The 12,727-nt window shown below is 53.8% G+C and overlaps 3 protein-coding genes across 3 annotated transcripts; 1 reads left to right on the forward strand and 2 right to left on the reverse strand.

Moving 5' to 3' along the window:
* Positions 1-678: 678 nt before the first annotated feature.
* BO97DRAFT_426946 (trifunctional fatty acid synthase subunit FAS2) lies at positions 679-6,383 on the forward strand (the record flags this gene model as incomplete). Its single annotated transcript, XM_025697167.1, has 3 exons — positions 679-1,201; positions 1,271-6,216; positions 6,273-6,383. 3 exons carry the CDS (start codon positions 679-681, stop codon positions 6,381-6,383), a joined length of 5,580 nt encoding a protein of 1,859 aa, XP_025549111.1.
* Positions 6,384-6,821: 438 nt separating this feature from the next.
* BO97DRAFT_407276 (tRNA (guanine26-N2)-dimethyltransferase) lies at positions 6,822-8,201 on the reverse strand. The gene has a single exon (XM_025695608.1). It carries the CDS (start codon positions 8,086-8,088, stop codon positions 6,889-6,891), a length of 1,200 nt encoding a protein of 399 aa, XP_025549112.1. The 5' UTR covers positions 8,089-8,201; the 3' UTR covers positions 6,822-6,888.
* A 2,012-nt stretch (positions 8,202-10,213) lies between these two features.
* BO97DRAFT_472060 (uncharacterized protein) lies at positions 10,214-12,421 on the reverse strand (the record flags this gene model as incomplete). Its single annotated transcript, XM_025700095.1, has 2 exons — positions 10,214-11,922; positions 11,980-12,421. 2 exons carry the CDS (start codon positions 12,419-12,421, stop codon positions 10,214-10,216), a joined length of 2,151 nt encoding a protein of 716 aa, XP_025549113.1.
* Positions 12,422-12,727: the final 306 nt, after the last annotated feature.

Genomic DNA, 12,727 nt, shown 5'->3' on the forward strand with positions numbered 1-12,727 from the left:
ACCCTTCCACCACCTTTACCCTCCCCCCCCCCCCTCCCCACCTCTTTCCCTTCTCCCTCTTGGGCGGTTAATAATATCTTTTCATTCGTATTAGTGTATTCTCTTGATTTATATCATTGATCGGCTCGGTTCCCATCCACTTTCCTTGGTACATATCTGGATCGAGGTCAGTCGGCGAATTCTCACTTCCCCTCCCTCCATCAACCCCCACTGATAGTGGTCCTAAACTGGGGGTGAGTATTTCTCATTCCCACCCGGAACTGCCTTGAATTATTTTTCACTTTTCCTTCCAGCTTTCGTTCTCCAGCGCACCGGGCTGCTTGTCTCTCGTCTAAGCACTTGGATGGTGATCTAAAGCAGAACGGAAGGTTGAATTAGGATTTATTCACCTTGAACCAATTAGACTGACGCGTTCATATTTCTAGTTAGGATTCATCCAAGCTATATTATCACTTTAATGATCTTCATCCTTTCCCTGTTGCCCTAACTCCGACCTACACTTCCCTCCCTCTCACTACTCTTCCGGCATTCACCCATCACCTGGCCGCCACTTCTCTCCCTTCGATTGACGCACCAATCGCAAACCAATCCACCTACTCTCACGAATCCTATTCCCATATCCGAAGTTGGACATCCCTACATCCCGGCTACACGTGAACATTTGCGTATTCTACCAACATGCGGCCTGAAATTGAGCAAGAGTTGGCCCATACTCTACTGGTCGAGCTTCTGGCCTACCAGTTTGCTTCCCCAGTGAGATGGATTGAGACTCAGGATGTCATACTCGCAGAGAAGCGGACAGAACGGATTGTCGAGATCGGCCCTGCGGATACGCTGGGTGGCATGGCAAAACGGACTCTAGCCTCGAAGTATGAAGCATACGACGCCGCCACTTCTGTGCAACGCCAAATACTCTGTTACAATAAGGATGCGAAGGAAATCTACTACGATGTCGACCCTGTGGAAGAGGAGGTTGAGACGCCGCCAGAGCCCACAGCTAGTGCTCCGGTTGCCGCTGCTCCGGCCGCTGCTGCTGCAGCCCCAGCGGCAGCCGCTTCTGCGCCTAGTGCTGGACCTGCCGCGGCAATTGAGGACGCCCCTGTCACGGCGGTGGACGTTCTCAGGACATTGGTGGCTCAGAAGCTCAAGAAGGGCTTGTCTGATGTGCCACTGAGCAAGGCCATTAAAGATCTCGTCGGAGGTACGTACTCAGCCGAGCCGATCCCCGCCTGATTGATGGCGTCAATGCATACTAAGCTGGTGTGTATAGGTAAATCTACGCTACAGAATGAGATCCTCGGAGATTTGGGCAAGGAGTTTGGCTCTACGCCCGAAAAACCGGAAGATACGCCGTTGGACGAGTTAGGTGCATCCATGCAGGCCACATTCAATGGTCAATTGGGGAAACAATCGTCTTCTCTCATTGCTCGCTTGGTTTCTTCAAAGATGCCGGGAGGATTTAATATTACTGCCGTCCGTAAATATCTGGAGACGAGATGGGGCTTGGGTTCCGGCAGACAGGACGGAGTGCTTCTTCTTGCGCTTACCATGGAGCCGCCGTCTCGTATCGGCTCGGAACCTGATGCCAAGGCCTATCTCGATGATGTGACCAACAAATACGCTGCCAGTGCCGGTATCAGCCTGTCGGCACCCACAACTGGTGGCGATGGTGGTGCCGGTGCCGGTGGCATGCTCATGGACCCCGCCGCTATCGATGCTCTGACCAAAGATCAGCGTGCTTTGTTCAAGCAGCAGCTGGAGCTTATTGCACGCTACTTGAAGATGGATTTGCGCGCTGGTCAAAAGGCGTTCATCAATTCCCAGGAGACTCAGAAAACACTGCAAGCGCAGCTTGATCTCTGGCAGGCCGAACATGGCGATTTCTACGCATCCGGTATCGAGCCGGCATTTGATCCCCTCAAGGCACGTGTCTATGATTCTTCTTGGAATTGGGCTCGACAAGATGCTTTGAGCATGTACTATGACATTATCTTTGGAAGACTCAAGGTTGTGGACAGGGAGATTGTGAGCCGCTGCATTCGGATCATGAACCGATCGAACCCTCTTCTTCTAGACTTCATGCAGTACCATATCGATAACTGCCCGACCGACCGGGGCGAGACGTATCAGCTGGCGAAGGAACTTGGTGAGCAGCTTATTGAGAACTGCAAGGAGGTGCTTGATGCTGCCCCTGTCTACAAAGACGTCGCTGTTCCTACCGGACCTCAGACCACTGTCGATGCTCGAGGAAAGGTTGGTTACAAGGAGGTGCCTCGCGCCAGCGCCCGCAAGCTGGAGCACTATGTCAAGCAAATGGCTGAAGGGGGTCCTATCTCTGAGTACAGTAATCGTGCCAAAGTGCAAGATGACCTTCGCAGTGTCTACAAGTTGATTCGCAGACAACACCGCCTCTCCAAGTCTTCCCAGCTGCAGTTCAACGCCCTTTACAAGGAAGTTATTCGCGCCCTGAGCATGAACGAAAACCAGATAATGCCCCAGGAGAACGGCAACGGGAAGAAATCTGGTCGGAGCAGCGTCAAGCACAACGGCAGCCCTCGGGCTGGAAAGATTGAGACAATCCCGTTCTTACATTTGAAAAAGAAGAACGAGCATGGCTGGGATTACAACAAGAAACTTACCGGCGTCTACCTAGACGTTCTGGAATCGGCAGCGCGGTCGGGTCTGACATTCCAGGGCAAGAATGTTCTGATGACTGGTGCTGGTGCTGGTTCCATCGGTGCCGAGGTACTTCAGGGCCTGATTAGCGGTGGCGCTAAGGTGATTGTCACGACGAGTCGATTCTCCCGCGAGGTCACTGAGTACTACCAGGCCATGTACGCCCGCTATGGTGCTCGTGGCTCTCAACTCGTCGTTGTGCCCTTCAACCAAGGCAGTAAGCAGGACGTGGAAGCACTTGTCGACTATATCTACGACACAAAGAAGGGCCTCGGCTGGGACTTGGATTTCGTCGTCCCATTTGCTGCCATCCCGGAAAATGGTCGCGAGATTGATTCGATCGATTCCAAGTCTGAATTGGCTCATCGCATTATGCTCACAAACCTGCTGCGACTCCTTGGCAGCATCAAGGCACAGAAGCAAAACAACGGTTTCGAAACCCGTCCCGCACAGGTCATCCTTCCCTTGTCTCCCAATCACGGTACATTCGGAAATGATGGGTTATACTCGGAGTCGAAGTTGGCCCTGGAGACTCTTTTCAATCGCTGGTACTCAGAGAACTGGAGCAACTACCTAACCATTTGTGGTGCTGTCATCGGCTGGACGCGCGGTACAGGCTTGATGAGCGGTAACAACATGGTTGCCGAAGGAGTTGAAAAGCTTGGTGTCCGTACCTTCTCCCAGCAGGAGATGGCTTTCAACCTCCTCGGTCTTATGGCTCCCGCTATTGTCAACCTTTGCCAGCTTGATCCTGTCTGGGCCGATCTCAACGGTGGCCTTCAGTTCATTCCTGATCTCAAGGACCTGATGACGAGACTCCGTACTGACATCATGGAGACCAGTGATGTTCGCCAAGCAGTTATCAAAGAGACTGCCATTGAGAATAAGGTTGTCAATGGTGAAGACAGCGAGGTCCTCTATAAGCGCGTGGTTGCCGAGCCTCGTGCCAATATCAAGTTCCAGTTCCCGCAATTACCTGAATGGGAAAAGGATGTTCAACCTCTCAATGGAAATCTCAAAGGCATGGTCAACCTTGATAAGGTGGTTGTTGTCACCGGTTTCTCGGAGGTCGGGCCTTGGGGTAACTCCCGTACCCGCTGGGAGATGGAAGCCTATGGCAAGTTCTCCCTCGAAGGATGTGTTGAGATGGCCTGGATCATGGGCTTGATTAAACATCACAATGGTCCTCTCAAGGGCAAGGCCTATTCAGGATGGGTCGATGCGAAGTCAGGCGAGCCTGTGGATGACAAAGATATCAAACCCAAATATGAGAAGCACATTCTCGAGCATTCGGGTATCCGACTCATCGAGCCTGAATTGTTCAAGGGATATGATCCCAAGAAGAAGCAACTTCTCCAGGAAATTGTTATCCAGGAAGATCTCGACCCGTTTGAAGCGTCGAAAGAAACTGCCGAAGAGTTCAAGCGCGAGCATGGTGACAAAGTGGAAATCTTCGAACTGCCCGAATCGGGAGAATACACTGTGCGCCTCAAGAAGGGGGCTACTTTGCTTATTCCCAAGGCCCTGCAGTTCGATCGTCTCGTTGCTGGCCAGATTCCCACAGGATGGGATGCCAAGCGGTACGGTATCCCAGACGACATTATCGAGCAGGTTGACCCAGTGACGTTGTTCGTTCTTGTCTGTACCGCGGAGGCAATGCTTTCCGCTGGTGTGACCGATCCTTACGAGTTCTACAAGTATGTTCACTTGTCTGAGGTCGGTAACTGCATCGGTTCGGGCATTGGTGGTACTCATGCCTTGCGAGGCATGTACAAAGATCGCTACTTGGACAAACCGCTTCAGAAGGATATCCTGCAGGAATCCTTCATTAATACCATGAGCGCTTGGGTTAACATGCTTTTGCTGTCCTCCACCGGTCCGATTAAGACCCCCGTCGGTGCCTGTGCCACAGCAGTCGAATCCGTTGATATCGGTTATGAGACTATTGTGGAGGGCAAGGCTCGTGTCTGCTTTGTTGGCGGATTTGACGACTTCCAAGAGGAAGGATCGTACGAGTTCGCTAACATGAAGGCCACCAGCAATGCGGAAGATGAATTTGCCCACGGCCGCACCCCGCAGGAGATGTCGCGTCCCACCACCACCACCCGTGCAGGCTTTATGGAGTCGCAGGGATGCGGTATGCAGCTTATCATGAGTGCCCAGCTGGCCTTAGATATGGGTGTGCCGATCTATGGTATCATTGCTTTGACGACGACCGCTACAGACAAGATTGGCCGATCTGTTCCCGCCCCTGGTCAAGGTGTCCTCACCACCGCGCGGGAGAATCCTGGCAAGTTCCCGTCCCCGTTGTTGGATATCAAATACCGCCAGCGTCAGCTTGACCTGCGCAAAAAGCAAATCAAGGAATGGCAAGAATCTGAACTGCTTTACCTTCAAGAGGAGGTTGAAGCCATGAAGTCTCAAAGCTCCGATGCTTTCGATGAATCGGAGTATCTGCAGGAGCGGGCCAGACACATTGAACGAGAAGCTGTCCGACAGGAGAAGGATGCCCAATTCAGTCTCGGAAACAACTTCTGGAAGCAAGACCCCCGTATCGCCCCTCTCCGCGGCGCTCTTGCAACCTGGGGCCTCACTGTTGACGATATTGGTGTTGCCTCCTTCCACGGTACCTCTACTGTGGCGAACGACAAGAACGAATCTGATGTCATCTGTCAGCAAATGAAGCATCTGGGTCGTAAGAAGGGAAATGCGCTGTTGGGCATTTTCCAGAAGTATCTTACTGGACATCCCAAGGGCGCTGCTGGAGCTTGGATGTTCAACGGCTGCTTGCAGGTTCTCGATAGCGGCTTGGTTCCTGGGAACCGTAATGCCGACAATGTGGATAAGGTCATGGAGAAGTTCGATTACATCGTCTATCCTAGCCGCAGCATTCAGACCGATGGCATCAACGCCTTCTCAGTCACATCGTTCGGTTTCGGTCAGAAGGGTGCCCAGGTCATTGGAATTCACCCCAAGTACCTTTACGCGACTCTGGACCGGGCACAGTTCCAGACCTACAAGGCCAAGGTTGAGGCCAGGCAGAAGAAAGCCTACCGTTACTTCCACAATGGTCTCATCAACAACAGCATCTTCGTCGCGAAGGACAAGGCTCCATACGAAGATGCTCAACAGAGCAAGATCTTCCTCAACCCGGACTACCGCGTTGCGATCGACAAGAAAACGTCGGAGCTCAAGTTCCCCGCAGCCCCTCCAAAGGCCAGTGGGAAAGGAACTGAGAGCACAAGAACGATGATTGAGTCACTCGCTCAAGCTAACGCCTCTGAGGATTCGAAAGTGGGTGTCGACGTGGAAAACATTGAGAGTTTCAACATAGACAATGAAACGTTCATCGAGCGAAATTTCACTGCCAGTGAGCAGGAATATTGTCTGAAGGCACCCTCTCCCCGCGCATCCTTTGCTGGCCGGTGGAGCGCCAAAGAGGCCGTTTTCAAGTCCTTGGGCGTTAGCAGCAAGGGCGCTGGCTCTCCACTGAAGGATATTGAGATTGCCGCTGATTCGACTGGAGCGCCTGTTGTTCATGTAAGTATTACCCATGACATGCCCGTCGTCGTGTTCAACGCTAACAAATCGCGTAGCTTCACGGTGTCGCTGCCGAGGCCGCCGAGCAGGCTGGCGTTAAGCAAGTCAATGTCAGCATCAGCCACAGCGATACGCAGGCCGTCGCGGTTGCTGTGTCCAAGTTCTAATTCCTGACGCGGGATTGAGTTAGCCGCTTTGATGTCCTTGATGTACTTGATTTGTATTTATCATTTTTATCTTCTTTGACCAAACGGTCATATAGATAGATTAATCGGTGCCCGGCCTCTATTGGGCAAATTATCCGAATCTTCTTCCCTGGTCTCAGCTGTCCGTTTCCTTCGCGGCCCTGTGGCAATGATAAAGTTGATGATTGATATCCCCGCGCTCTACAATGCCGGAGGTAATCAGCCCCTTATTTAGTAGGGTAATCATCATGCTATTTCGAGCATCACATTGAGGGAGTGATGCCTGCGCGCATTGCACCTGACATGGCTCGCGAAAGCAAGAACTCCTAGAAAGACATGTATACAAAGCTGTACGAAAAGAGTTATGCTTTTCCTGTGGAAGGTCGAACCAATTTGAAAGTACTCCTCATTGTGTAGTAACTCGCTCTTTGTCTGACGTACTGCTTATTGACTATGTAGGATAAAGGACCCAACCGATGCAGGTGACCTATCCGCTACCAGACGCCCTACTCAAGGGACCCCAATTTTCACGAGGATTGAGCTGATATCGAACAAGCCGTTTCCTAGACGATGATTCCTTCCCTAATGCTTCATCGAAAACCACTTCCAAGGTGCTAGGGTGAGGTCTATGAGTGGCTTGGACCCGGGACAATGGGCCCGGGCCAGCCGGAGACGTTCTTGAGTCATGTTGGCCGTTGACCTGTGTATCGCATGCCGACTTTGTCCCTGAAGCCTGACGGGCCCTTGATCGATCCAAAGCAGTTTCGAGTCTGCTCACCACATCCGTGATGTTGTCCCCTTGCTCCAATATTGACTGAAGCTCCTTCTTCAGTAGATCTAGCAATTGCTTATTGTCGTTGTCCACTTCGGGACCCTGCCGACCCTTCAACATGATCACAGCCCCAGGACTGCCGGGTTTGAGAGCGCCCTCTTTGATCGGTGACTTTTGTCTGACCCACTCCCGCATAATTTCCCAGATCACATCCCAAGAGGCATCAGTGCGAATTGTGTTTGGCTTCGCGTGGGTACGAGTCGCTTGATAGCCCAAATGTCGAAGAGCACCTCGCATCGCATCAATGGAGATGGTAGCAGTACGAAGAACCTTCGATATCGCACTCAAGCTGAAATAGAAAGGATGTTTGTCCCTTAAAGCGGGGTCGACCCGTGGAACAATGGCAGCATTTTCGGCACTTACTGCTGGTGCATCGGTGGGTTTCTGCGATATGCTGGCGACGCCGATGTCAAGGTTCAAATCTTCCTCGAGGGCCGTTGTTAGCATACCCTCAATTCTGTCGACAGTGTGATAGATATTTTGGTCCAGTTTCGGCAGCATATTAAGGATATTCTGGATGTATTGTGGGTTGTGGAGCGGTCCAGCCCATAACGGTCCCCCTACATGCATCTTTGAACCGCAATGTTCGCAGCGAGAATCCGAAGTTGGTCCCTGAGCAAAGCCGAAATGAGTGAAGGGCTTTCCCTGTTTATCGAGTTTTTGCTTTGTGTGCGTCAAAGGCTGTGTTTTCCATGCTCCGCAGCCCTCATCGCAGTTGAACACCGTCATCATGTTTCCTGAAACAAATTTGACCTGCGCGGGAGACCGATGGACTCGGACAAAGACACGTGCATAAAAATCAATTGAGAGAGAGAGTAAAGGCTCAATGGCAAGCCCGTATTTGGCGGCAGACATGGCAAGCGCATGTAAAATCAGGCGCAATCCCCCTTCATGACAATGTGGTCCTTTGACTGGAACACCACCATATAAGGCGAATGCTTTCTCAGGATACCCATGCGATGCCCATACTCCTGCATCTGTACAAGTCACACAGAGAAGGCCTCCATCCTTGACCGCCTGGACCGCCGCGTCCATGAAAGGTGAGGCCGAGCCGTATGGATCCAAGTCAATGACATCAAACTTGCCGGAATGGGGCATCTTGTCCTGACTGTTATCTTGCCCCAGAAGGCTGTACATATAGACACGTGCATCGCCTAAATTAGGGTGGATCCGCTCTTCAAGTTCATTGTATTCAATGTTTGTCTTCATGGATCGAATAGCGGATTCTGATAGGTCGTTTGCCACGACGTAGGAAGCGAACGGGATCTCCGAGGCATACCTCAGCGCGCGCAGGCCTGTGGCAGAAAGAGCATCTAGAATTGTGAACAACGGCACCGAGTTCTGTTCTGGAGGAACTCCAGGGACCGCTGCAGAAGCGGGTTCAGCTGTTTGTTCACTATGATCCTCTGTCTGGTTGGCTTCCTCTCGCTTGCGCTTCTTACTTTTGATCCCGCCGGATTCCGCAATCTTCTGTCTTCGCTTCTCGGCCTTCTGCTTCTTCAAAGCTAATAGATGCTCACCATAGGCTCGAATTGCGAGTACGCTGAGGTCTCGGTTGAATTGCTGAATAGGGTTGTAAAAAACGGATTGAGATTCGTCGTCAGCTTTAAGGTCCTTCCTCGTGGCCTTGGAAGCGGCATCTTGCGCAGGGGGATTCAGGATATAGGCCCTTCCTTCTTTTACGGCTCTATACTCCGTATCACCGTACTGGACCAACTGCTCCGAGGTGTCCATGGCGCGCGGTATAGTGTATAATCGGTGGGGATGAGTCGGATGAGCAGGAGCATCCGCATTCAAACTTGTGCGCACGAGGGAAAGCGACGAAAAAACACGTGATGGAGACTGAATGTAGGGACCAATAATTCGATTACGAGTAGGAACAAGACGTAACGGGCTCATTGACTCGCTCGAATGACACAAAGGAGAAGTGGAGTGGAGAGAATGAGAATTCCGGCGTGAACACGGAGTTTTTTTTTTTTTTTTTTTTTTTTTCGTTTTTTTTTTTTTTTTTTCTTTTTTCTTTTTTTTTTATTTCTGTGCTGAAGACCCATCTGGCTAGATGATGTGATAACGACAGATGAGAAGGCTTTTCCACCCTACTGCTTTGTTAGCCCAATTTCCTTCTGTCTGTTTCTCTCTTTTCTTTTCTTGGGTGTTGTTTCGTGATGGCCTTCGGCGTTATATACCTGGGATGAGAGATTTTCTCTACTTTAGTTTTGTTTAGTTTTGTGGTGCTGGGATCGGATCCTGGATTGGGATTGAATTGAATTGAATTATTATTTATATTTATTTACTTTATGTTTTGTCAAGGGTTAAGTGCGTGTAGGTTGTAGGGTTTGCTGTTTGGAGTGAGGATTCTAATGGGGTATGACAAGTGTTGTGTGCTTTGGAGTCAATGTCTGTAGGTTGAGGTTCATAGAAGAAGATTGGGGGACTATGAGGTTTCCAGCTGGTTCTTCTCGTGTTGGACTACGTACGGTCCTTAACTAATAACAATGGCTATGACCGAGCATACATAAATACATACTATTATAGCATATCCTCAGAACCCGCAAGAGAAGTGAAGGTAGGTACATAGGTATTTACACAGTCAAAACCCAGAATGTATATCCACATCAAAGAGCGAGGGAGGGCGGGAAAATCTAAGCCCAACGGTACAGTACACTGTAACAAACTAAGGAAGAACGAGAGGGGGATATCGGGGAGACTCTAACGAAAACGGGTGAATGATAGAGAGGAGAGGGAATGGAGAGGGCGAAGGGAGTTGTAGGGTGTAACGCTGTCGCCTTGCAATACACAATCTAAGCTTATGCTCGCTATGTTCATGCAGGTGGTCATTATCATCATCGGTGATATGAGTTTGGGGGATCAGTGCGGATACTGTGCTGTGGGCCAGTGGTCATACATTGATATTGAGTCAGGGGGGGGGAGGAAGGGAGGTGGTGGGGTGGTATGGAGGGATGGGGGGATGAATAGAGGGTTAATACCCCAACCCCGCCAGCACAGTCCGGCTCTCATTCAGCGCCATGCCCGACACGCCCAGCGCGCGCGACAGCGTGCCGCGACGTAACCGCTGCAAGCCAATCGCCACCTTCCAGCCCTCGGTCTCCTGCAGGACGAACACATACCGTTTGCCTTCCTGGTCGCGCACCGAGGCGCGCAGCACGTGCAGGCCGCTGGCGCTCCCGCCGCCGCGGGCCAGGCGGCACTGGTTCTTGCACACCTTCAGGAGGTTCGCGAGACATGACTCCGATTCCTCGGCCGTGGGCTCGTTGGTGCGCTTGGTAAACGGGCCCGGGGGCGGCCGACTGGGTTGCGGCTGCGCCGCGTACCGCGGACACCAGACCTCTACCAGCTTCATCGTCCAGGCCTTGACGTCCCATTCGCGCTGGCCCACGCCTCGGACGTCGTCGTCGATAAAGAGGCCTTCGGTGGTGATGCGCAGCACCAGTCCGTCGGACACCATGCCCTGCCCTGCGACCAGCTGCGCCACGGGCGTGCGGAGGAAGGCGTTGTTGAAGGCGTAGACGCCCTGGATGACGACTTTGTCGGGGTCTTTGGTCTCGTAGGGTCCGCGGTTCGAGGGCGGCGGGTCGGTGCGCGCCGTGGACTGCGACGGGGCGTACGACGAGGATTCCGAGTAGACGGATGAGCTGGACGTCGTCGCTGTGGTCGCCGTGCCGTAGGGGCGGCGTAGCCGGTCGTATGTCCGGAAGGAGTGCGCGTCGTCTTCGGTCGAGGCGGTCTGTGTTCGCGCGGTGGGCGGTTTCTTGGTCGGGGATGGGGTCCGCGGGGCCGGGGACGGTGCTGCCTTCGCTTTGGCCGCCGCGGCCGCCTCTTGCGCATCCTTGGCCTTCTTCTCGGCGTACTTCTTCGCGGCCGCTTCCTTGAGGGCGGCGAATTTGGCGTCCGCCTCCTTCTTGGCCGCCGCTTTGGCGGCTGCTTCCTTCTCCGCCGCCTCCTTCTCCGCCTTGGCCTTGGCCTCCGCTGCCTCGCGCTCCGCACGGGCTTTGGCCTCCGCCGCCCGCCGTTGCTCGCGCTCGCGCGCCTGCGCCGCAAGTCGTTCCGCTCGCGCTTTCGCCTCCGCGGCCTCTCGTTCGGCTTTCGCTTTCGCCTCGGCCGCTTCCCGCTGCGCCTGGGCTTCGGCCGCTTCGCGCTCGGCTTTGGCGCGTGCCTCAGCCGCCTCTTTCTCGGCGCGCTCGCGGGCCTCCCGTGCGGCGGCCTCCTTGGCTGCGGCCATCTCCTTCTCGAGCTGTTCGCGCCGTTCGCGCAGTTCTCGCTCCATGGCTTCGCGTTCGCGCTGCTTCTGCTTCTCGCGCTGCTCGGCCTCGCGTTTGCGCTTGAAGGCTTCCATCTTGCGGCGGAGTTCCTCCTTGCGCCGCGTCTCTTCGCGGGCTTTCTCCCAGTCCGCGCCGCTTTGGGGCTTAGGTTCGGGTTCAGGTTGGGGTGGAGGAGGAGGAGGAGGTGGTGGTGGTGGTGGTGGTGGGGGGGACGATTGCGGTGGCGGTCCGCCTGTTTGCTGCTGTTGCTGTTGCTGTTGGTATTGATGCCCTCCTGCGCCATATGGACCCCCTCCTCCGGGTGGTGGTGGCGGCGGTGATGCTCCTCCAGCATTGTTATTATTGTATGCCCCTCCGCCGTAGTGCTGCTGATGTCCTCCACCCGGCGCTCCGCCATAGTTCTGGCTCCCTCCGCGTGCATAATCGTTACCTCCTCCTCCGCCTCCACCACCACCAGGCCCTGAACCCCCGCCTCCACCTCCACCAAATCCAAACCCGCCCCGCTTCCCGCGATGACCTCCGCTACCCCCGTCACCAGCACCGCCGCCGAAACCAGCCTGCGCCGCGCCAAACGCCCACCCGGCTACCCCGACGCCAACTGCCAGGATGGCGATGCCCATGCCGCTTCCACTGGCGACGGTGGCAGCGTACCACGACTTCAGGATCGGAGAGACAGCCACCCACACCAGCATGGCCACGAGGGTGGAGACGCAGCCGGCGATGAAGCTGTTGCGCTGGGTTTGCAGGGACGGCAGGTAGAGGAATCCGGAGCCCGCCGAGTGCGGCGGGATGATGAAGATGTCGTAGTTGCCGGGCGGGAGGTCGGAGGTTTTGCGGTATTCGCCGTGGGTGGTGTTCGGCTTGGAGCCGTGGGGCGGTGGAGGGGGTGGGGGTGGACCGTCGTCCATTCTCGTGGAGGATTATTATGTGCAAGTGATTGATTATCGTGAGTGTACTGTACTTGTTGATGGGGTTGGGTGGTGAGAGTGGAGTGTAGAGTCTGTTGGGGAATGGTGGTCCGTGGTCTGGGGTAGGTCTGGGGTAGAGCGATGGGGTTGTAGAGTCGGTTTGGAGATTGAGGGTGCTTTGTTTGGTCGAAGATCGCTGTGAAGGATTTTTAATTGCGTCCGTTGTGAGAATTAGCGCAGGAGAGGGTGAAGATGCTGTCGGGGTGGTCGTGGACAGGACATGGTGGTTAGCGATTCATAATTAGG

This window comes from Aspergillus homomorphus (assembly GCF_003184865.1).
Source record: "Aspergillus homomorphus CBS 101889 unplaced genomic scaffold BO97scaffold_33, whole genome shotgun sequence".
In the NCBI taxonomy this organism is placed as follows: Eukaryota; Fungi; Ascomycota; class Eurotiomycetes; order Eurotiales; family Aspergillaceae; genus Aspergillus; species Aspergillus homomorphus.